Consider the following 25,217-nt stretch of genomic DNA (forward strand, 5'->3'; position numbering starts at 1 on the left):
CTGGTCATTATATACGAAGCGCTAGTGCGCGGGGTACCCTCCCCCTCTTGAATATGGCCGTCCCACATGCCCCATCCTCGGCCAACAATCTTGACCTGCCAGTCGACACGAATCTCACTCTGATACTCTCATCACTCACTGCTTACTACGAGAAGAAGCTGGAATGGACTGGCATGGATATCGATACAGAGACGGATTCTGAAGAGGAATATGATCAACTCGAGTCGGATTCGGAGCCACGACCCGCTAGCCCTTCTCCTACCGTCCGTCGAAAGCATTGGCGACGCGAAATGCAGCTGCTCGAGTCAAAGCTCAAGGGAAAGGCTGATGGGAAACACTTCAATACTAGCGGCGGACGACGAGGCAGAAAGCCGATCCCCGACTGCGTTTACTCATCATCGGATTTGCTGAGCGACTACGGCCAATTGATGCTGGTCAGGTAAGCCAGCGTTACTGGCAAAGTCGCTGAATAACAATCCTGTGGGTGACCAGGATGGAGAGTTGCCGTCGCGTGCAAAGACTTGTCGCTTATAGCAGCAGATCGAGGATGAAACACGGAAGCTTCAGTATGTTATCAGGTAGCGATAAACCACTCCCTCTTGCTCACACTTGGCCAGCTGGATGTAAAGTCTAAATCCTTGTAACTTATCTTTTCAAAATCACGGGCTCATGGATCATTCTCTGATGGCAAGACTGATTCACGTTGAGCATGCATCACAGTTGCGTGTTTTGCTCGTCGTTCTCTTTTTTCTCCCTCCTCCTTTTGGTTCTCTTCCTTGGTCGTTGAACGGCCCTCGTTTTTTTTCGGTTTCTCTGGTCGGCTTTTTTCATCATGCTTTTTTCACTTGTTGTTCTCGTCCCTTTCATAACTGTAATTAACGCGAAGAACGACTGGACGGTGCCGTGTACGAATCCAACGCTACTGCTGCAGGCACTCTTCGTATCTGGGGGTCCAAGGATGCCATTACAGACATCACCAAAGCAGCAGGTTGGGAGATTCTTGGAAGAGCACCAAGGCCAACCTCTTCACCAAGAACTTCGCCGTACTTAACAAGTGCTTCAAGAAGTCCACCGTCCCCGAGCCAGAGAAAAACGCCGATGCTGCCAAGAAAGCGGCCCGTGAAATCCGCGCGTACCCCCGCACTTCCCGCTTCGAGCACTCTCGCTTGCCCAGTTAGCGCCTCGCCCGTTCTCAAACCCGTCACTGCGGGCACTGTCAGCTCTGCCAGCATTGTGTAGTCATCTGTATAATCGCAACCAAAATATTAATTGCAAGAATTGAAACCAGAAAGTGTTGAGTCTAAGATCATCTAAACGTGTTGAAGGCGGGAATTAGTCTAGTTTAAATATTCATAGCGAGAAAGATAAGTCAGCCACTTCGATAACCCCGCCCACAAGATGCAGACTGCCAGTCACCAGCACTGCGGTGTGGTCACCATCCGACTTGTCGAATTGCCGTATTAGGTTCACAGCGTGTTGGATGGAGGGCAACACATGAACATTTTCAGCAGGGAATGTCGGGATCAGCTCTGACCAAGCAGCGGAGAGCTGGTGTTGGGTCTTGAGATGTGTGAGGTCAGACTCGGGGATCGCGAGGGATGTAAGATCTGGGATATCGAGTTAAGAAAATGGTCGATACCAATAGAAACTACTGACCGCCCTTGAATCCCCCATCGACATAGGTTACATTGGTGCAAAACACAACATGGTCAAAGAACAACGAAGGGGTCTCGTCAGAACCAAAAATTTGTAGTTGGCTTTTTATGTGAGAGTGGATGGCATCGAGGAAAGATGCCCCCGACCGCCCGCTGGTGCAGTTAAATATTAAGATTCTGCGTTGTGGTTTGCTGTGGCCATTTAGAAAAAAAAACTAATATATCTGGAGCCGGCCTCACCCTATTTCTGACCGTAGACCGACCCCAGGGCTGGCGAACCACTGCACGCAACATTCCAGGCTTTCTAAAGTGTGTGCGCCATCTAGGTACCATGTCGTATTCGTGTAAACAGGATCTTCGACGGTCTGGCAGCGACCCGGCCAGCGTGCCTTCTCCAGTCCGCGCACTATTACTGGAGGAAGAACATCGGTATCCGACAGCGAGCCTTCTTGAGCCCTTAAAAAGGTTTGAGCCAGATGGACCGCAAGTGTTGCGTTCTGTTGTTGATGCTTGCCCGCCAAACCAGGGAGGACATGAGCTTTGACATGGCATGAACAGAAAGAAAGTACCTAGCTCTATTTCAGAGAGTTGCGGTATAGACGATACCACCTTGAATTCGGACGCCTTCAAATCCGTAGCTTGTTGTTTGAGGACCTCAAGACCTTCTGGTGGCTGGCTGACGGTCAAGGCAGGAACACCTTGCTAGTTGCGGTCAGAAGAAAAGGAAGCGGCAGGAGTTGGATGACTACCTTGAATATTCCGCCCTTCTGCCATGCAATCTCAGCCAGCGTCTTCCCAAGCACATTGACATGGTCGATCCCAAGGGCAGTAATACCAGTCACGATTGGACGAGGTACGATGTTTGTGCTGTCATGCGCGCCTCCAACACCGACCTCGAGTATTGTGGCGTCGACTTTGAGGGAAAGGAACGCATGATAAGCGACGAGAGTGAGGAAGCGGAAGTAGCCAGGCTTGTCTGGTGTTGTTTCCACTCGAGTCTAAAGTCTTGGAAGATGGTAGACAGCGAAGTGAGCTACGTACCTTGTTTGTCTCTATTTTGTCCCACACTTCAAAAAAGAAACGCGAGAAATCCTCTTCGGAGAGCGGTTTGCCATTTACTCGTATTCGTTCACGAACAGCAATTAGATGTGGGGAGGTGTATAGTCCTGCCCGATGTTGAGAATTGACGGAGAGTGAGGAGCTTCCAACAGACCAATGGTCCACTCCGGATGAGCTTCTCGCAATATGCTGTCAGTAAAGGCGCTTGTGGAACCTTTTCCTTTGGTGCCAGTGATATGGATGACGTTGAGAGCGTTGAGGTCGGCTGGCTGGCTACATTTTCAAGCTAGTGATTCAAGGGGAACAGCCTTAAAACGAACCTTATAGCCAATAATCCCAAGGTATTCTATCATTTCTGGGATGGCAAACGCGCTTGACCGGCCTCCAGTCGCACGCACAAGATCGAGCGCAGCCGCATTGCTCTGAAGAGAGTTGAGGGTATCGATGGCCTCTCGATACGACCGCGTCGTCATCGTCCGCCTGGAAAGACGGCAACAGATGTGGAAGGAACGAAAAATTGAGTCGATAGCACGGCTCATCAATGGCGAAAGACGGTCACGTTTGTTTGACAGGTCATTCACGTCTTGGAGTCATACCACGAGCCCCTCTGTAAATACACCATTCTCATGTCCTATGGACGCGTCTTCACTCTCCAATGGCAAGTCGGCTAGACGAGAGGAACGTAAATACCGGCCATACACTCTCAGCAAGGATGCAGTCGCCAACAAGTAAGTTGGGTTCATATCGTTTGTCTTCATAACCATAAAGTTACAGAGCTGAGAGACCTTCTAATGCTGATTTAACCAAGTACCTGCTTTCGACACTCACGAATGAGTCCAACCCAATCACCCATTCTGATATTGCGGAGAAATCCAGTATGTTGACAAGCTTGCCACCGTGAATGTGATTCACTACCACATAGTGCCGATGTTCTCAACATCAACGGGCCATCAAGTGGCTGAGGGCACAGTGGATCGTCGGCGTTATCTAACCGAACGAACGAAGAAGATTAAAGTGCAAACTATGGAGGCAACTGGGTCTGCCCAACCTGCAGTCCTGGGCGACGTTCGCTGCTATATAAACGGCTATTTGGAAGGAACGACAGACCTTGAAATGAAGCGTGTTATTGTTGGTGCTGGTGGGACTGTCTTGTGGGTTTTTCATGCGATCCATACTGCCATGCTGAGATGCGATAGACCTGTGGCGAACAACGCGACACATATCATTACCTCGCGGCCACTAAGCGGGTCTAAAAACCACAAAATCTTGACGGCAAAGACTCAGCGTCGCGTTCCTTTTGTGGTGAAGCCTGAGTGGGTGTTTGAGAGTATAGAGGCAGGGAAACGGCGGCCAGAGCGCGAATACGCGGTCATAGTCAACACAGGGACAAGGAATATAATTGCAATGTTGCATTGAACGGGAGTTTCCCGGTGAAACAGTGAATGCATCACTGCATGTGGATCCAACGAATTCAGTGACGACTTGTTGGCCGCCATCAGCGTATAGCCGTAAGCTTGCTTCGTCCCGTTCTGCCCTCACCGGCGCGCTTCTCAGTCTGCTGACCGACCGCTGACCTTCCATCGTGACCCGAGCGCATTTTCTTCTGATTCTTTTCCCAGACGTCAGGGCGCATCACACTTGTCCTGCATCCTCCATAAATATGCGTCCATTTTTCTCGCAACGATGTCACCGCCCCACAAAATGGTGTTCGCCACTGCATTTTTGGCAACTTTCGCCCTTGCGGCCTTCGCCTCCTCCGTTCCTGGCCAGACCGACGTAAGTTTTACTTCTTCTTCAGGTGACAAAACTAACACTGGACTTGTAGCCTCTTCAGACGATCTCAATAGCGTCTCCAGACGGTTCAGCCAAGGCCGACTTCATCGCGTTCGCCTTTCACCATACCTGCATCGGTTTGAACTAACATTCCCACAGATTCGGCGCAACAGCAACAAATTTCTGGGTCAAAGACAAGCAGGGCAAGTTCAGGGATATCCTGCTTGGGTACGACGACAAGGTTCGCGCTGGCGATTGCACCCGCGAAGCGCTCATGCTGACCTGCCAAAAATCAGACACTGTACCAAACTTCCGCCGAAGGACGTAACTATTTCAGTCCCGTCGTCGGCCGGTATGGTTGATTTGGCACCATCAAGCATGGCACTGAATGAAAGTTGCTTTAGCTACGCGAACCGGATTAGAAACGGGACTTTCACTATTCCCATTTCGAAAAACGCGAAGGGCCCGGGGAAGAAGTTTCAAGTTGTCGAGAACGAACACGACGGCACGAGTGAGTGACATGATTCGTTCAATCATCGCAAATTTAGTTTTTTTTTGCCCGGCAGATACGCTCCACGGTGGACTGATCGGCTATGACGTTCGGCCATGGACAGTGGTCAAGCACACCAAAAATTCTGTGGTTTTCAGCTTGGTCGATCCAGACGGCTTCCAAGGTTTCCCTGGTAAAGTCGTCACAACCATTGACTACACTGTGAGCCTGAAAGTACCTTGCCCGGAATGTGAACTGATGTTGGTGGTATCATAGCTTGAATCCAAATCGACATGGAACATCGCCATCCATTCAACCGCGTCGAAGCAAACCCCAATCATGCTGAGGTTTGTTCCAAGCCTTGTTTTCTTGCCAGATAGTTTACTGTTTGAATCTTTCAGCACACACAATTATTTCAACCTTGATGCTTACGATGCCCCCTCCAATGATCTCGTCGACCACGTCATGCGCATCCAGTCGGACAAGATTATTTCCACCGACGGCAACTTGATTCCCAATGGCAAATTCACGCCCGTCAAGGGGACCGCGCTCGACTTCCGAACTGCGAAATCCATTGGAAACAGTCTCAATGCGACCGCTCAGGCGCAATATTGCGGCACTGGATGTGTTGGACTCGACAACTGCTGGATTTATGACCACAAAGTCAAGAGCGAGCCTGTTTTCTCTCTTTGGAGCACCGTCTCGGGCATCAAGCTCGATGTTAGCACCAACCAACCTGCGCTCCAAGTAAGATCCCTCCAAATGACCATCAGCCTTTTCTCAAGTGTTCGCTGCAGATTTATACTTGCAACGGCATCTTCAACCCTGCCTCCCCGATTCCACGAAAGGCAAACCAAGGCGGCCCGTCACAATCCTACCCCAACCACTCATGCCTTGTTGTGGAGCAGGAGTCCTACATTGGTGTGTTTTTTGCCAACACAAATCGCAAGGCTGACCAGTCCAGACGCTATCAACAACCCAGAGTTCGGCGTCAACCAGATTTATGGACCAGGTCGCGATTATACCTGGACGGCGACATATGCCTTCTCTGTCAAGAAGTAGACAATGACATTTGGTGTAAAAGTTGTTACAAAAAGCATGTATCGACGGAAGAATCTGAAGAGAATAAAGTCAGCTAATGTTAAGAACAAAGGACTTGGAGAAGAATCAGGACACGAAAGCGTATTATATCGTGCCAGGGAGATTATCCTCGGCGTGCAAGGCACTCGGTCTGGTGCACAGCAAAAAATCTTCATAAGAAAAGAAAGGAATCAGCACTCACTATGGTAACCACAACGAGGAGTTCAACCTAAAACCATGTCAGTCATGGCGGACATCCAGAATGGCTCGTCAAAAAATAAAAAAAGGTCAGGCGACGAAAAGCGTATATATCGTCGCAGGGTAGGTTTTCCTCGTAGTACACTCGGTCTGGTGCACAGCAAAAAGCTCTTCCTGTGGGCATGTGGGCAGCAAGGAGAGGGAGCTCACCGATGAATGGCTCATAACGTTGTTGTTGTGGTCAAAAGCAAAAAGTGGTGGCGGCACGTGCACTATCACAAGCTTACCTCGACTTTCCCTCTCGACTGCATGAAAACCTCCTTACAATAATCGCATCCTGGCATGAATTTCCTCAACCCATACCATGTCCAGTTACTGAATAGCTCATACCCTCCTTCTTCCTCTGTAAGAATGGGGCCTTGCTCCAATATCACGGGTCATGACGTACCTTTCTTAGCTGCTCACTGCTGGACCCGACTACTCGCCCAACTCGCAGGAATTGAGCCGGCTGACATACTACGCGTCGGTATCGCCTCCAGTCCACAATTATCTCCTGCTTGACATGTTGCAATAGCTCAAATCACCCAGGAAAACTCGCCAAACTTGGGAGTGAGCTCGAGAAGCGAATAAAACTCGAATGCAAGAAGGCACAAGCGGGTAATATCCGCACTCGAGCGTGTGTCCACTTTATCCTACTCTGGTGCTGCGTTGAAACATTCTTACAGGTCACTGCTTATATCTCTTGCTATTCTCCGTTCCTTGGCCACGGAATGCCGCCGCGACATCGCCCTTTTCTCCCCTTCCCTTATTGCCGCCATATCAGCTACTATGGCTGCGGTCCCAAAAGATTTAGAAGTCATGGCTAGAGCTGCGAGTGTGGTTCGTTCATAGCATCCTTATTCCTACAACACCGGTTTGAACCATTTCCTAGTTCACCGCCTGGACAACATACACGGACGGACACCTCATTGGAGCGGATAGCAACATGACCCGCGAGTATATCAACGTGTTGAAACGATTTGCAGCTCTGAGCTGTTCGGATGTCCAAGACCAAGAAGTGCGAAATCGGTATGGCCCTTTGGCTTGAGCGTGATGTCTTCTTCTCAATCGTGAAAAAGCACACGTTTGGTTGGCTTCGCAGCACTAACGGGAGCCTTGAATTCTGAAGCATTGTACAACGACTCAGTGCAATTCAGAACTCAAGTCTCTGTCATCATGAAGCCGATACTGGTCACCGTATTTCAGACCAATGTCGACATTTTGGAACATCAGTGCGTTTCCAGTTTGAATAACATCGCGTATTCCCTTTCTAATGTACTTCTTCAGGGCAGAAATTGTCAAGGATGCACCTATATCACCCTATTTGGCTGAGTTCCGCACACGACCAGCTATGGAACGAAGGGCAGCATCAATACATGTCCATATTGACGGAGAAACCGGTCCTTCCATGTCAGAAGTTTCTAGTGCGGCGCTTCGAGCACTCTTCTCACTACTTGAGCACGCAAATGGAGGTCAACTAGGACACATTATGCGCGCCTCTCTTGATACTCTCGATGAAGTTGCAACAACGAAGAAGTGGTCCCAAGTTGACCACTGTTGCTGGTTTGCGAAGCAGGTAGCGGAGTGGGCACAATATCAATATCGATACGCGATACCCACTTGGCTCGTCGAACGACTGGTTGAAAATCAAGAGGCACCAACAACTGTGAACATGCATACCGCTCTGGCAGCAATGGTTACCGCCGTTTTTGACTCTCCCACTCCTCTCGTCAATCTTTCTACCTCCGATGTTGTTTCCAACTTGATGAACCTCTTGCTTCGTCGCACATCCATTTCCCCTGATGATGCTCTTCTTCCGGCCCTTGTCGAGTGCATATCATCTCTTGGTCGACATGTTTACTACTCAGATCAAATCCAGGATCTTGCTGTAAGTTCCCTGCTTGAATTCACCTCCTATGCATTGATCAGTCTGTGTCCAGGGAGAAATAATCAACAGAATATTAGCAGTTGAAGCCCAGAATCTAAATGCTAAAACGAAGTCAAGCCGTTCTCAAGCCATTCGATGTTTACTTGCCGGCCTCCTCGGAATTATCCATGCTGCTGAAAGCACAGAGACAGCGAAAGCAGAGCTAGCTGAGCCTCCCAAACGGCGACGCTCTTCCTCTGTTAAAGTTGCTTCCCCCCGCAGCCCAGATCGCCAACCCCGAACTTGCCCCCCATCCTGCTTCTAGGAGAACACGTGTCCCACCTGACATCTGGCAAGACACCCTTAGCATTCTCTGCGAGACAGATTACGCTGTTAGGGCCGACTACGCTCTTGGACTTATATTCTATCTCGAAAATGAGATACCAACGGTCGGAGAGACATCGGAAGGGGATGGAGTAAAGAAAATACGTCACCTTATCGAATCACCATTCCACCACAATGCCGACGTGAGGATTTTGGTGCAATCTGGTGATTTTGGAACCAAATTCTTGAATGCTATACAAGCTTACGTCTATGCATTGGCGACGTCTTCGAGTTTGGGTCTCAGTTCTGGTGTGTCAAGCTCTGGAAACAGCATCGCTAATGGGCCTGCCACCGCAGAGCCGGAAGGCACGGCAACAGAGGAATCCGAGGGAAATGTGCAAGGGAATGGGCGTCGTTCCATTGGCTCACAGGCACCTCGAGCCAGAAAAGTCTCTGTAATGCACCGACTACTGGACCGATCCCCTTCACGTGCTTCCGGTGGTGCTGCTGCTACACTCTCGGATTATTCTCATATATTATCCATTCTTAACACCATTCACGAGCAGTTTCCTGTCCGCGGCCTCCTCACAGGAGTTCCCATGCTGTTAGCGTTGGACAAACAGACCGAAGCCCATGATGGAGACGATTTCGCCACGACAACACGGAAAAATGCCACGAAAATGGTCATCGCGCGAGTTTGGGCGGCTATCGGTAGAATATGGGGCTCTACAGATCTCATTAATATTGCCAACAAGGTACGCGATGAACTTGCTAGGCTCAACCATGCTCTGATTTCTGGATAGGCAATAGCATCAATACCGCCTGCTGGCGACTTGCCCTCGATCCCAGACCTTGAATTCCGGCTACATCCTGCATATGAGGCCGTCTCTATACCTTCAGAAGGCGACGTCGAACCATGGCATGGTATTGACTCCCAAACCGCCTTGCTTGCTATTGCATCATGCCCTTCTGTCCATGCTGCGACGGGTCTGGACCAACAGTCCGCATTAGTTCGGCTTTCTGTTGAGTGGACAGCCGAACTAGCGCTCAAAGACTGTGAGAGGCTTACCAATAATATATCATGATCTTTTCCTGACTTTTGATTCAATCAGCTATCGAACGCTCCAACATTTTCGAGTCGACAATTCGAGGGGATGGAGTATCTCCATTGCTGAAAATTTCACCTGCTTTAATGCACATTGACAACGTTTCTCTCGCTAGCTTGGCCCGTTCGACCCGAGGCATTGGTGTCACAGATTTGAGAGAGGCTCTAGAAGGACGGAGTAGCATGTCAAACCCAGCCCTTGTGAAGCCACCATCAGTCTCCACCTTTGACCATGTGTCATCTATTGCGGCGGATAGCAAGTTCGTACGACAGCGAACCAAGTCCCGACGGCGAGCTACGCCATCAGGACCAGCCGAAGTCCGCGATGTGCTGAATCGATTGGGTATTGGCAAGACAAACGGGAGTTTACTCAAGTCGTCATTTCCAATCGGGAAGGGTGGAGGGGAGTCTGGAACTTAGGGTCGTTTAATTTTGGGTTCGTGCGTGTGCGTGGGGGGACTCTCGACAGGACCTAGAGCTGTATAATTTTCGATATTCTGGAGGAACCGAGGTCATCAACGGCACATAATCATGAAATCGGAAGCGGGATCACGTGTCCCTGATTTCTGCAGTAATCGGACCACTTTTCTGTCGTGAATATAAGTTGTTGCCAGACGCCTTCCACGGACAACCCGTCCCCTTCACCATGGATTTCGTACTCGACCTCTGCGACACCTACTTCTTGGACGCCGTTTATGCCAAAATAATACCTCTCGACGCGACGCGTTCTTTAAACGCTTCGGTGACTGCAGTTCTCCCGGCCTCATCCCAGTGGTCGAAAATAATGTCTGACCTCCCACTGTCGTCCATCATGGTGGATGACACGCCTGCCTCACCCTCGTCCATTTCTCACCCGATATATGCGTCAGCCTGGCCGCGAGACTACATTCCTCGACAAGTGCTCTCGCTCTCCGTCCTAACGCTCATCGGGATCCACCTGCTCTACTTCATATTTGCCGGGCTGTCGTACCGGTACATATTCAACCACGAAATGCGCAAACACCCACGGTTTCTGCCGCAGCAAGAGAAGCTCGAGATCCAGTCGAGCTTACGGGCATTCCCCATGATCACATTGCTAACGCTTCCGTGGTTCCTGGGAGAGGTCCGGGGCTACTCGAAATTATACGATGGAGCTGATTCGTATGGCTACTTGTATCTCTTTGCCTCTGCCCCATTGTGAGTTGTCGTTTGACTTTCTCTTGCTGTCCTGATTGTCCGTAGCTTCCTCCTGTTTACCGACTATTGCATTTACTGGGTACACCGATGGCTCCATATTCCTTTCTTCTACAAGGCTCTCCACAAACCGCACCACAAGTGGATCAGTGCGTTATCTCATCACCTGATCCCTTGTTTCTGACAAGGCCTAGTTCCGACACCATGGGCGTCGCACGCATTCCACCCTGTTGACGGCTACCTCCAGAGCGTGCCGTATCATCTTTTTTGTCTTCATATTCCCCCTCCATCGGCTGTTATATCTTGGCCTGTTTGTGTTTGTCAACTTTTGGAGCATCTTTGTGCGTCTTCCCTCTCATTCACTTGTTCTCCCGCTCAATATGGCTAGATCCACGACTCTGATATGATCACTGGCCATCCACTCGAAAAAGTCATCAACGGCCCTGCTCACCACACTCTGCACCATCTCTACTTCACCTGCAATTATGGCCAGGCGAGTAACCCAGCACTACTCTCCTAAAGATGCTGACTCTTTGTCTAGTACTTTACGTGGGCCGACCGAGCAGGAAGCTCCTACCGCCAGCCCGAATCAAGCTTGGACCCCATGCTCGAGGTTAAGGCTCTCCAAAAGTCAAAAGCAGAGTAATAACACGAACGGGCTTGAGTTATCCCTATATAATCCATTGTAGCATATTATCCGACCCACTATAGAGATTATTAAGCATATACTATCGTCTGCTTTTGAGCTGATTCCTCGCGACAATTTTCCGTCGCGCATCTTCTTGAAGTTTTGACCAGTAAGCAATCTCTTGTTGAGCTTTCGGATGAGCACTTGAAGGAGTATCCTGCTGAAAAGGTGTTGGTCGAGGAAAACAGTCGACAAGACTGAATAAGCTTACACTTAGACCATGCAGCAATGATTCGTAGATGGTCGACTGAGCGGTCGCCTTCGCAATGGGATCACCAGCTTGATCTGTGTGCCGTGTTATAAGTTTGGCCAGCTCTTGCTGCATACGCAGTAAGCTAGCGAACAAAATCAATGGGAGTCAAGAATATCGATAGGAAACAAGACTGACTTTGCGAAGATCATGGTCTCCTCAGCTTGCGCTGTGAGAATCACGAAGGAATTGAACATGGCGATGTAGCGCTTATAGATGTTCGCCAAACTTGCGTCTGTTGTAGGCGTCGCTCCCAATCGACCAAGACCTATTCCGCCCAACCATCCTCCGGTCGTCCCACTTGTAGAAGACACGATAAACCCTCCTTCGGCGGCTTTTTTTAAGCGTTTCGATATTCTCTGTCATGGCCTTCTGGAAGACCGGCCACATCTTCAAACGAAGCGTGAACACAAAAGATTCAACCGGAGGACATGCACGCTTTTGGACTTCGGTCATGACAGATTCGGTCAAGCGGATGATGGTCAAAAGCGGTACCACTGGCGGAGGTGGGTCCAAAACGGAATTGAAGAAGGTCTAATGGAAACATGTTCAGTGAAGCAGAGAGGCCCGAAAAGAATTGAAAGTCGACCTGAGTATACTCGAGAACGGGGTCCATAATCTGTTTCCAGATCGCATCAGTGCTGGCCTGATCCTCTTTGACTGCGGTAGCCAGCGCCTGCAATTGTGTGCCGCTCGCACCGGCACTAATAACACTTGCAGCACGCTGACGATGCCGGGCGCCACGGTCAGACCCCGCAATGGACATGCGCCTCTCTACTCGAGGGTCAGGAGAAAGCAGAGAAGGTGACAATAGTGCGTTGTCCAAATCCACATCGAGGTCTTGAGCTGCATCTCGCAGGGTCTCAGAGGCAAAAAAGGCTCCAACGAATGCATATTCTGCTGTCGCATTGTCCATGAAGACCAAGAGTAGCGAGCGAGCTAAGGCTTCAATGGGGGATTTGTGTGTTTTGTCGTCAGCCATATATGCGAGAGTGACACTGGGACCCTCAATCTTGGCGTGTTCCAGTCGGTTCGAGTCCACAACAACATCCCGTTCACGCTCAGAAGAGACAATTGGCTCAAATTTCTCCACCGTACGGCTCTACAATATATGAGCCCGGTAGGTATCAAGGAGGAAACAAGAACAAAAAAACCTTGATCCAAGTCAGACTCCGCGCATACCTTCGAAATCCAGTTTCGTAGTAGACACGCGCAGCAGCAATATATGATCGCTGAAGTTCATGGGCCACATTTGGGGCTTGTCTGTGCAAGAAAGAGAATAATGGCCGATACTTGAGAAGCACGGAAGTCTGCATGACTTGCATGTTGGTGGTGACATTGGTTCGGATGGGCTGGAAGAGTGCAATGAAGAAGGCCCGAATTTTCGTAGCAGCCTGCAGAGGAGACTCAATCCTGGGAATTGACTAAGAACTTTAGCCAACACACCACTATTCGCAGACCCTCCATGACTTCTCCCAAATCTCGAGCAGCCTTGACGCGCGACCGACCTTTGGATATCACCAGCCTCCGCTCAAACTCTTCTATGGAGAGGATCCATGACTCGTCAACGTCAGAGTCGAGGATACGGGTTGCCAGATGAGGAGGGACTGTGATGTCGGTGATGAGGTTAGAGAGTGGTTTCTCGATTCGCTGAACATTATAAGCTTCGGTAAGCAGGGCGGAGAGAGAGACACACTCTGCGAGACTTGAGCCTGCTCTCAATGTCCTTGCTACGATCTTGGAGGTCGGATATTTGGCCAGAAACAGCGGAAAGGTCTTTTTGGAACGTGGAAAGGAATGTTTCGAGGGAGTTGAGAAGCCGAACGCTGGTCTAGTATTGGTGAATCAAATGAGCAAGAAAGAGTACGAGGCAAAATACCTCGACTTGGTTGTGCAACTCAACGTATTGAGCCATAAAAGTGGTTTGATGCTGGCACGGTCACAGGATCAGAAACATTCACGTCGCGCGACAGTCGATGCCAATTCTATCGATTCTACATGCCCTCTCTGACACACTACAAGCTGTAATCTTGAATTCCTGGCGCACGCGAGGCCCAAAGTCTCCGGCAACCCATCTCGTATCTGATGTCTCCCTCTTCTGTGCCCTTGAACTCTTCAGTGTTCTGATAGTCTACCGTTGGGGCTACATCCGGAGAAGCTGGATTCCTGAACATGACCCAGCGCCAAAGCCCAACAGACATATGGATAGCAAACGGAGATGGGTCATATAGTTCTGTTGGCGACCCACCTTTAATCATGGCTGCGATATTTGTGGCAGCAACTTTGGCTTGCGCGACACCAGAACGCGCATTCTTGTTGCCGCCAGTTGCTGCTACATCTCCAATGGAAAACACCCTCGGAAAGCGCTCATCAGAAATCTGGAGAGTGGATTTCACGCGAATGAATTTGGACTCGTCGATGGAATCGGGGGAAAGTGATATGAGTGGCTGGCTAAGAGGCACTGCACCAATGCAGGAAATCTACAGTCACGGCGAAATTATAATACGCCTTCCTAATCGGGTAGTTACGTGTAACGAGTGACTGATGGTACATCTTTTGCCTCTTACGCTTGCCCAGCGCGTTTGTTGACGCGTCGACGCGTTGTTGAGCCACGATGCAGCTGAATTCAACACTGCCTCCGCCACACCCATGTTCAAATAGCCCATAGGCAACTCCAACTCCCCTCCCCCGCTCTTCCCATGCCCAAAGGTGCACCCGGCCAAAAACGCAACTACACCCACTCCACCGTCATATTCCAACAAGACAACGCTCCCACGCACACCGCTCGCTACACGAAAGACTTCTTCTACGACGAGGTGATTAATCCCATGCAGTGGCCGCCGAAATCACCCGACCTGTCACCAATTGAGAACTGCTGGGCACTTCTCAAGCAGGAGGTTCGCAAACACCCACGGTATACGACAGCTAAGACACAGGAGGATGTTTTTTTCAATCGCTACAGAGGTGTGGAAGTCCGCTTCATTCATTGCATATGCCAAAAAATGTTACTACTCCTTCCCTCGTCGTTTACAAGCCCTCAAGGACAACAACTACTTATGGACTGACTACTAGTACTCTACCAATGTATCATACACACCTATCTTGCTTGTAGCATACTGTATTTCAATAAAGAGCCTTTGGAGCGCTCATTTTGATCGTTTGATGGGTGCTTACTCGATTAGGAAGGCGTATTATAATTTCGCCGTGACTGTAAAGGTCATTTAGTTTCTTTTGCTTTTGAACGGAATGAGGACTACCGCGATATCTGCAGGAATGAGCCCACCGTTTGCCAGCTCGACGCTATACGATGGCCCTGAGACTTCGTAATGGCCAGAGACTGGCAGTTTGACTCGTTGACCCAGGACAACATCGACTCCCAACTCTGCGAGCCTCTTCATGACAACATTGTGCAGCTCTGGATGGAATCGATTCATCAACTGATCGCGTGAGTGAATGAGAGTAATGTTCTTGGTAGGATATGATTCCTTCGCGTCGGTAGCCATTTCTAAGAGCTTGAGATGCTTAGAAAGATGTATTGTGAAAGTCACTCACGGACCCCGGATGCCCCACCGCCGATTATAACAACATTATCCGACTGCTTGACCCGTTCTTGTAGCTTCTCGAAAGCCAAGACCTCATCTACCTTATTGCGCGAGGACAGCGGTAACAAGCCAGTGCCAGTGGCAATGACAAGGTACTCGTAGGGAATCTTTTCGCCGCTTTGGAGAATGACTTCATTGTGAATGATCTTGTCGGCCGCTCCGCGAACTACGGATATAGAGCCAGGCGGGGCTGCATTAAATGCATTCGTATACGGAATGAATGCTTTATGGGCGAAGCCAGATATAACGCTGGCTCGAGGGAATGCAAACAAATGCTGCACAATGGTCAGTTCTTGGAAGCAGTAAATGAGTGAAGCTACCTCGAAATGGGAGTTCTTCTCCACAAGAACAGTGCGATGGGTTTTGTGGACTAAAGGCGCAATGCTGTCGACAAAGTTGAGGCCAACATAACTGCCACCAATCACGACAATGTTTGGTTTGGCGCTATATGACATAGGGAGTCGACGGAAGATGTTGAGAGGGGGTATTTTCGAGATTGAGCTACAGTGGCTGGTGGTTGAGTTTGTTTATATACGTTTCGGCGATGGTATCCTTCGTGGATTTCTGCTTATCTGATTATTAGTCCATCTAATGAACTTTGACCAACGGTAAGCTGAACTGAATTGCTGGTAATGTTCCGACTGAGGTGGTCCTTGACTGCGGTGGTGTATGAGTCATGTCAACCCACCTGCCGACCATGCCTCGATGATGGCTGCAAGGTTTAAACTTGGACGCGATCGTGACAAGTCACGGTGTTACACCGACGCGTCACCTCGCACTTTCCCGCAACCACGAACACAGAACAGAATGGATCCAGAGGTTGAGCGACTAATGATGATGCAGCAAGGAGGGAGAGGCCAGGCTGCGCGGCCAGACGCAGGCACTCCAGATAAGTAAGTGTCTTTCCTCTGTTAGAAGGCAATATTCAAAGCGTTTGCAGCGGCGAAGTTATTCACATATCCTCCCTTGCTCTCCTCAAAGTACTCGCGCTCTCTTTCGTGGGAACTTGACTTACTCTCCGGCTTCAGATGCTCAAGCATGGCCGTGCAGGCGTGCCCATGGAAGTGATGGGTCTGCTTCTCGGAGAGTTTGTAGACGAATACACGATCCAAATTGTCGACGTCTTTGCCATGCCTCAGTCTGGGACAACTGTCAGTGTCGAGTCTGTCGACCACGTCTTTCAAACGAAGATGTTGGAAATGTTAAAGCAAACTGGGCGGTATGTTTTTATCTGTCTCATTCTGATCTTGCTGCTTAGAAAAGCTTAGACCTGAGATGGTTGTTGGCTGGTACCATTCTCATCCAGGGTTTGGCTGTTGGCTTTCAAGCACCGATATCAATACACAACAAGTACTATCGCATTTCCTTCAACCTGTCGAAACGCTAATGCTTGTTTCTAGTCCTTCGAGTCCCTTAACTCGCGCGCTGTCGGCGTTGTCATTGACCCCATCCAATCCGTGAAAGGAAAGGTGGTTATCGACGCGTTCCGTCTTATCAATCCTCAGACGATTATGAGTGGACGTGAGCCCCGGCAAACGACATCTAATATTGGGCACATCAACAAACCTTCCATCCAAGCACTAATACATGGCCTAAACCGCCATTACTACTCTATTGCTGTCGCTTGGCGGAAGACGGAACTGGAGCAGGCGATGTTGATGAACCTGCATAAACGCAATTGGACAGAAGGCTTGAAGCTCCGTGACTTCAATGGCCACAAGGAGAGCAATGAGAAAGCCGTGAAGGTTCGTGGGCTGTCTTGACGTGTTGGAATGCAACAGCTAACGACCGTAGGCAATGCTCAACTTGTCAGAGGCGTACAACAAATCTGTGCAAGACGAATCCACTCTAACTGCCGAGCAACTCAAGACGCGTCACGTTGGAAAACAAGATCCTAAGCGACACTTGGAGGAGGCAGTTGAAAAAGCGATGGGAGACCAAGTTGTACAAACACTAGGCACGATGCTACTGGCGGAGTTGTAATAGAGTCGCGTATAATAATTTGGAAAAGTATAGGCGGTCAGCAGACCCGGAAGGGGTAGAATTCTGATGGTTCAGTCTCCAAGGTGTGGCCAAGGATGCTGAGATTGTTATACAGAGTAAGTAAGGATATGGGTTAGAAAAGTTCGGTAGGTTCAGAGTGTAATGGCATAATTCCCATCATCTTCGCGCGTCGAATGGCTTTAGCTACTCTCCGTTGGCTCTTGGATGTAAGGCCTGTGGTTCTACGTGGTAAAATCATAGCTAGTTCGGTGATGAATGGGTCCAGGACGCCTGGATGAAGAGCCAGTTTGAGAGGGTCGATTCCCAGGTTATAAAACACGTCTGCTGACCGGGCGTCGCGTGTTCTGGGTGCTGTAGTCAGTCTACGAGTAGCTCGAGGTGGCGTCAATGTTCGTCCTTCCAGACTGAGATCCCAGGGCCGTATGAACTAAGAATGTTGAGGATATGTGTTGATTTATTCAGAGCGAGAAAGTCCCCTACATCGTTGGGTTCAAAGTTCTTGTAATTGCGTATAGGCTGGATGGTTTCTGTTGCCGCTCCTTTTGCCTCTTCGTCTTTGGCTGCGAAAACGCTCTAAGTTTTTTTTTTTTGACCAGACCACGGAACACATACCGGTTTGCTGGTCTTCGTGGGTCTGAAGGAGGACGTCCGTCAGATTATTCATAGACGGGATGCTGTCATTATGCCTGCGTGCAGTCGTATAGAGGAGACGACGAAGCATCAGGGAAAAAAGCAAGGACAAGTTGCGATCACTCACTGTTGCTCTCTGAATCTTACCACCACTATCGACTGTCTTGACGTTGTCTTTGCGGCCTCTCCAGTGTCTGGCCGACCCTGATGGCCGATTCTGGCCCCAGGCGCCAGCCACCAAGCCCCCTTGTGTTTTCTCCAGAGACTGTTCTCTCCCCTCCCCGTGCTACCCATGCGTCTAGGTAAGCTTCGTGGCCTCGATTACTGTCATATTCATCTTCCCCCAGCTCCAACAACACTGTGTCCATGCCTTTTGTTCGGAGACATGTTACTCGACGACTGAAAGCCTCGAAAGCGGAGTGCGACAAGGACCTGCAACGCATCACGAACAATATTACGGTCTTCTTCGAAGAACGACTACGAGATGCTGACTACGAGATTGAAAGAGGGCGCGTGGGCATTGACAACGTCGACAACGAGGCATTGCGCGACCCATTTATGTTCCACCCTGCCGACCTTCGTTCCGCCCTCCAGACAGACGAGTCCAGTTCAGATGGTGGATACGATGCAGAGCCTGAATATACTCGCCACAGCCGCACCAGTGCGTTAACTGACGATCAACTTCGCACGCTTACCCATTCCACCTCCTCCTCTGCTCTTAATGCAGCCTCCAACTCGTCTTCTCTCAGTCCCGGTTCACTTCGTCGACAAAGCGCCGCCCCCTGGGACCGTGACCGCCCAGTGTCTTCCTCCGTATCATCCAGTGCTATTTCTTCTAGCCCTGCTACATCCACAATTCTTCTTCCAGAAGCACCACCGTTAACTCGCAAAGCGGCTAATGCAGCACCCACCGCTTGGTCAAACCAAGGGCTCCCCTCCCGCCGGCTCTCTAGAACAATTCACATTCCCCGGCCCTCCCTTTCTGGCCACAGCTCCCGCTCAACCTCGCGATCACGCTCTCCACTCCCTCCCTTGTCATCTCATAGCAGTTTTTCCGACTACAATACAGCTGCTCCACCAAACCCCCGTCGGAGCTCTCGCATTCTCGTCGATGATCCTATCGATCCTATCATGACCGCGTTGTACGAACTCATCGCTGTTGCCACCGATGTGATGGAGATGTCTGTTCAGCAACTCACCGCTCAACCTAAAATCTGTGAATCCATTGTCCAAAGGATACAGAACATTGGCAAAGCATGGGATGATCACCCTGACTGGCATGGTCGCAATTGGTATGTGCAAGTTCTGCTTGCCGTTGCCAGCCTCAGTCGAGTGGTTGAATGGTGGGAGGCCGAAAAGCAATTCTGGAACTTCGACGACAACGACGACGAACTTGAAGAGCCTCTGATGTTTGTCACTAAACCGGCGGAGGAATCAATACCTGCACCAACTCCGACCGTGCGACGACCCGATGGCGAGCCGGGTCCTCTACGTGTTTCCCCTGAGGAAGAAGCTAAATTGAAACTATCCCGACCACCCAGTCATTCTCGTCGGCCAAGGGACGAACATCACAAGGAGCCTTCTACTTCTCAGGAGCAGGAAACGATTTCCCGCGCTGGGTCTAAATTGCTACCCCCCAACGAGTCTGCTCGGATTCTTGCTACCGAGAGATTGCGACTTCAAGCAGAGACCGCTCAAAACCAGAATATTGTTATAGAGCTCAGTCTCGACGGCGATCACTTCATATGGATCAATTACGCATGGAGATTTGTCGTGAGGTGAGTTGAGTGTGCATCTGTCGTCCCCAGGGCTAAACGGTTTTCTATTTTAGGACTAACTCTGAAGACATGGTCGGCACTCGCATTTCTCGATTGCTCGCTCCCAACGATCGGGATGTGTTCGCTCTCGCTACCAAATGTCTAAGGGATGACGACTCGCACACTGTCGAAGTTCGTTTCAAGCTTCAGGTCCAGTCAGAAGATGACCGTGAGCTCTCGACTCCTGGTGTTCTCTATCAGCAGATGGAAGGCAAGGGAATGCTAATGGTCGACCGGGAAGACGGCGAGCCTTCCCACACTATGTGGGTCATCAAACCTATCGGTCCACCTCGGTATGAGCATGATTCGCCATCGATCAGGCTACCCGAGGAAGAATCTGTGTCAACTGGATTCTTCGAGGACTCGAGCCGTCTTGAAACAGCCGCGCCGTTTCCTTTCACTCAACCTATTTGCATCGAGCCCATCATGTGTCGCATTTGCGAGTCACAAATCCCGCAGTGGTACTTTGAGAAGCACAGCGAAACTTGTGCGGAGACCCATCGACTCGAGGCTGAGATCACAGAGTGCAACGAGTCGATTGCTGAATTACGTAACACAATTCGGGATCTATGCGCCACTATCGACCGCGACACTCACAGTGTTCCCGAGTATCGAGGCATGCCAATATTTTCGCCTTCCACGTCGCCGACTATCGCTTCGCCATTGCAACTTTTCCGTGCCAACAAAATGCAAAAAGTCGGCGTTAAAAAGATGCAACGGCAATTGCTCGATCAGCTCGAGGACATTCTTCAAGTTGCTGCAGAAGTGTCAGTTCCCGCGCTCAAGGAGGAAGAGGCTAAAGAACCCATTGAACGACAAAGGCTACTTTCTCCCAGTTCAGAGCGAAAGATGACCCAAGTCCGCAATTGGGCGAAACCTTCAACCGAAGACTCGGCTTTAGGTCAGCTTGTTCAAGACGCCGAAAGAGTCATGCGGCAGAAGCTCGATAATGTCGCGCGAATGCAAAACACCATTCGCTATGCGGAGAAAATTTGGCACGAGTGGGAGGAGCGAGTAGCGCAGTATCTGGCAGTTGGCGATGAGTCATCAGAAAGCGAGGGCGAGGGCGAACAATTGAGCCATCCCGGTGTTGTACCTGACGAGGATGACGACCATTCAAGCACAACATCCGAATACGATTATGCTGGTGGTAATGGCTCTTCGGATCCTACTCCGATGGCCCTGTCTCCTTCACCTTCACCTGCCGCCCTTCCAGCTGATGTCCGACAGAGCAGGTCGGTCTATCCTGCCTCTGTGACCTACGTGCCTCCATCGCGGCAAATGATGCATACGAGGTCTTCAACACCGTCCTCGGTCTCTTCTCCTTTAGCTCTCGCGGCTCCAATTGTCGCTCCATCGTCTCCCGACGATATACCACCACCAATGAGCTTGGACGAAGTACCAGCACCTCCGCAGCCTTTGGTCATCAAAACGCGCAAGTCATCATCAAGTCTCCTGGATCCGTCAAGCGGTACGACCCCTCCCTTATCGCCCTTGATCACGACCAAGGATGGTCTGGCCAGAGAGTCCTCTACCAAACGTGGACATCGCCGCCATTCCACTGCTAATAACTTCAATATTCCACCGACATCTCCGCGTGCTCCTTCGACTGCCCCGATCTCGCGTGCCACACCCACCTCGATTAAGGATTTCGACATCATAAAGCCTATCAGCAAAGGCGCATTTGGCTCCGTCTTTTTGGCCAAAAAGAAAGTCACTGGGGACTACTTTGCTATCAAAGTGTTGAAAAAGGCGGACATGATTGCAAAGAATCAAATTACTAACGTCAAGGCTGAGCGGATGATCCTCATGAAGCAAGCCGAGTCGCCATTTGTCGCCAAACTTTATTTCACTTTCCAGAGCAAAGACAACCTGTATCTGGTGATGGAATACCTAAATGGTGGTGACTGCGCGGCATTGATCAAGTCTCTGGGTTCATTACCAGAAGAGTGGACGAAGAACTATATCGCTGAGGTAGTTCTTGGTCTCGAATATTTGCATCAACGTGGGGTTGTGCATCGGTGCGACTGCTCCGTCTTACTGCTCGTCGATCTCTTACTGACGTTCTGCTAGTGACCTTAAGCCGGACAATTTGCTGATTGATCAACACGGGCATCTGAAACTGACTGACTTTGGATTGAGCCGGATTGGCTTATTAGGTCGCCAAACTCGAGAAAGTCAACTTGGACGACCTGTCACAAGGCATGGTTCTCGTTCTCGGCCTCCTTCAATGGATGCTGCATATTTGTCTTCGCCTCTCATCCATGCCGACTATAACAACGGAGGTTCGTACTTCAACCCACGACCCCCATCAATTCCAAGATCTGGTTCAGCACCTCATATGTATACAGACGATGTCAGCGAGTCGAGCGGTTCCGAATCTCTTGCTGGTATTCACCTTCGGAGAGCAGTCAAGTCAAACGATAGTCCCTTACAATCGTTCGCCACCGAACTTACCACTGATTTGCGTTCGCATTCCAATTCTCAGTCATCATCTACTCCTCCTGGCGAGCAAAAGGTTGTCGGTACCCCCGATTACCTTGCGCCAGAAACGATTCTTGGTCTGCGTGGTGATGACGCTGCTGTGGACTGGGTCTGTAGCTGCTATTTGTCGTGCCCACAAGACTGATATTTCTTTTAGTGGGCTTTAGGTGTCATCACATACGAGTTCCTGTATGGAATACCGCCATTCCACGCCGAAACACCAGAAAGGGTGTTTGAAAACATCCTCTCAGGCCATATTGAATGGCATGATGAATGGGTGGACTTCTCACCAGAAGCTCGCGACTTCATGGCCCGCCTGATGACTTTGGACCCCACAACGCGATTGGGTGCTCATGGCGCTGAGGAAGTCAAAGCCCACCCCTTCTTCGAAGGAATCGACTGGGATCAGGTGACCACAACTGAGGCAGCTTTCATCCCTCAAATCAGCGACCCTGAATCTACCGACTATTTCGATCCTCGCGGTGCGATTCCCCAGCTCTTCCACGATGACGATCAAATTGCTGTTGGCCAGTCGGCGCTCAATAGTCCTACTGTCGACTCTTCAATGCCTCCCCCGGCTGCACCGGTCCCAATCCCAGCTAGTCGTGAAGCTTCAAATGATGTCGAATTCGGTTCTTTCAGTTACAAGAACTATCCGGTCTTGAAGCAGGCAAATGACGACGTTATCCGCAAATTCAAAACTGACCAGATGGCGCCTCTTACGCACGCATTGTCCGAGCCTGCGGGACTGCATAATCGCAAACGGAGCGTTTCGCATCGGTTCAAGAAGCCTCCAAGTGTGGTCACTGCCATCGAACCCAACAGTTTGAACAAGGCGATAGCGACCAATCCTCCTTCACCAGCAACTTCGAGCTCGTCTATCGCCTCGTCTCCGTCCCGAACAAGTTTACCGCCCTCTACTCCAGGAAGCGGGGGTGGTCACTCACGCAAACCCTCCGAATTTGGTGCTGTGGAACGATTCAGACAGAGCCATCTCGATAGCGGGCTTGACCGACGAAATTCGATGCCTAGTCGGTTGAGGACTGCGTCAGTTTCGAGTGCGGGTGATGGGTCAGGCTCGGAAACTTGGAACTCGTCGTCGGGCCATCACGAGACCCCGCCTTCGTCTGTTGTTTCGATTGATCTGCGCAAGGGACCTGATCCAAATGACCGTGCTGTAACGTGTCTACTGGCGGAAGACAACCCGATTACAGCGAAAATCATTGAGACGTTGCTGATTCGCCTTGGATGTCGATGTGTGGTCGTTGCCGATGGTTCAGAGGCAATCAGTGTGGCTATGGGTGATATCAGTAAGTGATTGTGAGCGCCACCACGTATACTGACTCTTGGAATCAGAATTCGACTGCATTTTGATGGACTTGCACATGCCAGTTCGTAAGTGTGCTAAATTGGTTGATAGAGTGAAACTAATAGTGGCCAAGTCGATGGGGAAGGTGCAGCACGTTACATCAAGAGCACCAACAGCAAAAACACGCATACGCCCATTATCGCGGTCAGCGCGTATGATGGGGCGGATGTAAGCGGGGTCGAGAACCTGTTTGCTGCTTCTCTTTCCAAGCCTTTACAAAAGGCCGATCTTCTCAGTAAGTCTGAGTTGTTTACGGTTCTTCTTCTTACGCGTGTTTGCAGATGTTCTGCGACAGCTCGGCTTCAAAACCGCGACTGTTCAAGGAGCCCCAACCAAAGTGACGACAACGTCACAATGACCCGCTCATGATCTGGATAACGCTCATTTTATGTCAATTTCTTTTTCTTTTGCATGCATTCCTTGCTTTGAGCACATCAACCCCCTTGCATACTCAATCTTCGTTTCTGGATGTACGTTAGAGTATAATATTATACACTGCATCAATTGTCCCAGTTTTGGGCTTTTGGATGACAACGCAACTTCCAGCAGTGTGCCGCGATTTTCTTAGTCATACGACAGATTAGATATTTTCTGGGACGTCTGATAATATACTACTCAAATCACTGCTGTCGCTGGCCTCACCCTCCTCCAACTCTTCGTCTCGTTTCTTTTTACCCTTTTTTTCAGGTTCTTCCAGTTCACCCATCTCTATGTCATCATCTTCTGTTTTTTGCTTGTTGCTCTCGTCTTCACCCTCTTCCGCCTCTTCTACCTTTTCCGTTGTTTGTGCTTCGGTCGGAGCCTCTTCCGGCGCGGGAGTGTCAGCAGTTGCATCTCCGGCCACCAATGCAATGTCTTGATCCACACCACGGCCCAGTGCCCTCAGCGCCTCTAAATTCTCGATAATCTGGTCGAGCGCGGCCTGCTGTGCGAGAATTGCCTTGTCCTGAGCCTCGTGTTCGGCACGGATTGTTGTCATGTCGTTTTCCAGCGAGTGGATGCTCGCCTCGAGCTCTTCGCGGCTGGGCAGCGTGTTGACCTTCTCCGCGACAAAGTCGTACTCCATCTTTCGCCGCCGCCGCATTTGTTCGCGCTCCAAGTTTGTCTTGAGCTGCTCGATTTGGCCGCGTAGAGTGCCATGCTCAAGATCTGACCTAGTGAGCTTAGAGAAACAACCAAAGCAAAGTAAACACACCTATCCTCTCCTTCTCTTTCTTATACTCTTCGACCTGCCGCGCCTCCGCCTCACATATCATCGCGCCTTTCCGCAACATCAGCCGAAACGACGCGAGTTCTATTATGAGAGCCTCCTTCGCGTTGTCCACTGTCGGGCCTGAGGCGTCCGCGGCGGCCATATATGGGAACAGATGAGGGTAGGCAACATTGTGGTAGTTCTGTAGTTTCCTCATCACGCGTCGGAGAGGCCGTTCATCGTTCGTTATTCGTTCAAGAATAATACGGTCTATTTCAAGTTATGCTTTGGGCCCTATTTTGACTAAATGCAACGCACCTTCTTCCTCCGCCGTCAAAGGGACGATGCTGGTGCTCTGTGAGGCCATGGTGAGCAGGAGGAGATGTGTGACACAGCAATGTGACCGTTCTTGACCCCT

At 50.2% G+C, this 25,217-nt stretch overlaps 10 protein-coding genes across 10 annotated transcripts; 6 read left to right on the forward strand and 4 right to left on the reverse strand.

Moving 5' to 3' along the window:
- Positions 1-53: 53 nt before the first annotated feature.
- Positions 54-634, forward strand: MIND_00746200 (uncharacterized protein; the record flags this gene model as incomplete). Its single annotated transcript, XM_037364161.1, has 3 exons — positions 54-439; positions 493-566; positions 618-634. The coding sequence occupies 3 exons, from the start codon at positions 54-56 to the stop codon at positions 632-634; spliced, it is 477 nt and encodes a 158-aa protein (XP_037219805.1).
- A 716-nt stretch (positions 635-1,350) lies between these two features.
- On the reverse strand, positions 1,351-3,262 carry MIND_00746300 (Folylpolyglutamate synthase; the record flags this gene model as incomplete). Its single annotated transcript, XM_037364162.1, has 8 exons — positions 3,035-3,262; positions 2,869-2,983; positions 2,678-2,821; positions 2,405-2,646; positions 2,225-2,357; positions 1,896-2,193; positions 1,657-1,847; positions 1,351-1,607 (listed from the first exon to the last, which is right to left on the reverse strand). Exons 1-8 carry the CDS (start codon positions 3,251-3,253, stop codon positions 1,351-1,353), a joined length of 1,599 nt encoding a protein of 532 aa, XP_037219806.1. The 5' UTR covers positions 3,254-3,262.
- A 43-nt stretch (positions 3,263-3,305) lies between these two features.
- On the forward strand, positions 3,306-6,039 carry MIND_00746400 (uncharacterized protein; the record flags this gene model as incomplete). The annotated part of the gene is made up of 14 exons (XM_037364163.1): positions 3,306-3,442; positions 3,489-3,589; positions 3,637-3,865; positions 3,911-4,027; positions 4,334-4,490; positions 4,540-4,598; positions 4,647-4,728; positions 4,784-4,839; positions 4,892-4,998; positions 5,054-5,199; positions 5,254-5,324; positions 5,379-5,724; positions 5,775-5,898; positions 5,942-6,039. Exons 1-14 carry the CDS (start codon positions 3,348-3,350, stop codon positions 6,037-6,039), a joined length of 1,788 nt encoding a protein of 595 aa, XP_037219807.1. The 5' UTR covers positions 3,306-3,347.
- Positions 6,040-6,597: 558 nt separating this feature from the next.
- On the forward strand, positions 6,598-10,010 carry MIND_00746500 (Cellular morphogenesis-related protein; the record flags this gene model as incomplete). The annotated part of the gene is made up of 11 exons (XM_037364164.1): positions 6,598-6,660; positions 6,713-6,777; positions 6,830-6,931; positions 6,981-7,134; positions 7,187-7,323; positions 7,374-7,526; positions 7,582-8,182; positions 8,235-8,293; positions 8,487-9,240; positions 9,289-9,541; positions 9,598-10,010. The coding sequence occupies 11 exons, from the start codon at positions 6,598-6,600 to the stop codon at positions 10,008-10,010; spliced, it is 2,754 nt and encodes a 917-aa protein (XP_037219808.1).
- Positions 10,011-10,236: 226 nt separating this feature from the next.
- MIND_00746600 (Fatty acid hydroxylase) lies at positions 10,237-11,409 on the forward strand (the record flags this gene model as incomplete). Its single annotated transcript, XM_037364165.1, has 6 exons — positions 10,237-10,766; positions 10,812-10,912; positions 10,958-10,973; positions 11,011-11,104; positions 11,152-11,256; positions 11,305-11,409. 6 exons carry the CDS (start codon positions 10,237-10,239, stop codon positions 11,407-11,409), a joined length of 951 nt encoding a protein of 316 aa, XP_037219809.1.
- An 82-nt stretch (positions 11,410-11,491) lies between these two features.
- Positions 11,492-13,625, reverse strand: MIND_00746700 (Vacuolar sorting protein; the record flags this gene model as incomplete). Its single annotated transcript, XM_037364166.1, has 9 exons — positions 13,581-13,625; positions 13,398-13,532; positions 13,148-13,351; positions 12,856-13,095; positions 12,291-12,803; positions 11,970-12,235; positions 11,840-11,929; positions 11,663-11,786; positions 11,492-11,611 (listed from the first exon to the last, which is right to left on the reverse strand). The coding sequence occupies exons 1-9, from the start codon at positions 13,614-13,616 to the stop codon at positions 11,492-11,494; spliced, it is 1,728 nt and encodes a 575-aa protein (XP_037219810.1). The 5' UTR covers positions 13,617-13,625.
- A 2,440-nt stretch (positions 13,626-16,065) lies between these two features.
- On the forward strand, positions 16,066-17,286 carry MIND_00746900 (MPN domain-containing protein; the record flags this gene model as incomplete). Its single annotated transcript, XM_037364167.1, has 6 exons — positions 16,066-16,196; positions 16,244-16,283; positions 16,332-16,522; positions 16,572-16,653; positions 16,704-17,048; positions 17,098-17,286. The coding sequence occupies exons 1-6, from the start codon at positions 16,111-16,113 to the stop codon at positions 17,284-17,286; spliced, it is 933 nt and encodes a 310-aa protein (XP_037219811.1). The 5' UTR covers positions 16,066-16,110.
- Positions 17,287-17,419: 133 nt separating this feature from the next.
- MIND_00747000 (Mitochondrial ribosomal protein s18) lies at positions 17,420-18,040 on the reverse strand (the record flags this gene model as incomplete). The annotated part of the gene is made up of 3 exons (XM_037364168.1): positions 17,920-18,040; positions 17,788-17,867; positions 17,420-17,734 (listed from the first exon to the last, which is right to left on the reverse strand). The coding sequence occupies exons 1-3, from the start codon at positions 18,026-18,028 to the stop codon at positions 17,420-17,422; spliced, it is 504 nt and encodes a 167-aa protein (XP_037219812.1). The 5' UTR covers positions 18,029-18,040.
- A 104-nt stretch (positions 18,041-18,144) lies between these two features.
- On the forward strand, positions 18,145-23,976 carry MIND_00747100 (Serine/threonine protein; the record flags this gene model as incomplete). The annotated part of the gene is made up of 8 exons (XM_037364169.1): positions 18,145-18,239; positions 18,285-19,715; positions 19,769-21,775; positions 21,828-22,039; positions 22,088-22,347; positions 22,396-23,548; positions 23,595-23,633; positions 23,681-23,976. The coding sequence occupies 8 exons, from the start codon at positions 18,145-18,147 to the stop codon at positions 23,974-23,976; spliced, it is 5,493 nt and encodes a 1,830-aa protein (XP_037219813.1).
- A 211-nt stretch (positions 23,977-24,187) lies between these two features.
- Positions 24,188-25,166, reverse strand: MIND_00747200 (THO complex 7; the record flags this gene model as incomplete). The annotated part of the gene is made up of 3 exons (XM_037364170.1): positions 24,188-24,756; positions 24,803-25,069; positions 25,118-25,166. 3 exons carry the CDS (start codon positions 25,164-25,166, stop codon positions 24,188-24,190), a joined length of 885 nt encoding a protein of 294 aa, XP_037219814.1.
- Positions 25,167-25,217: the final 51 nt, after the last annotated feature.

Source organism: Mycena indigotica (assembly GCF_014461135.1).
Source record: "Mycena indigotica strain 171206Taipei chromosome Unknown Mind.scaff0006, whole genome shotgun sequence".
NCBI lineage: Eukaryota > Fungi > Basidiomycota > Agaricomycetes > Agaricales > Mycenaceae > Mycena > Mycena indigotica.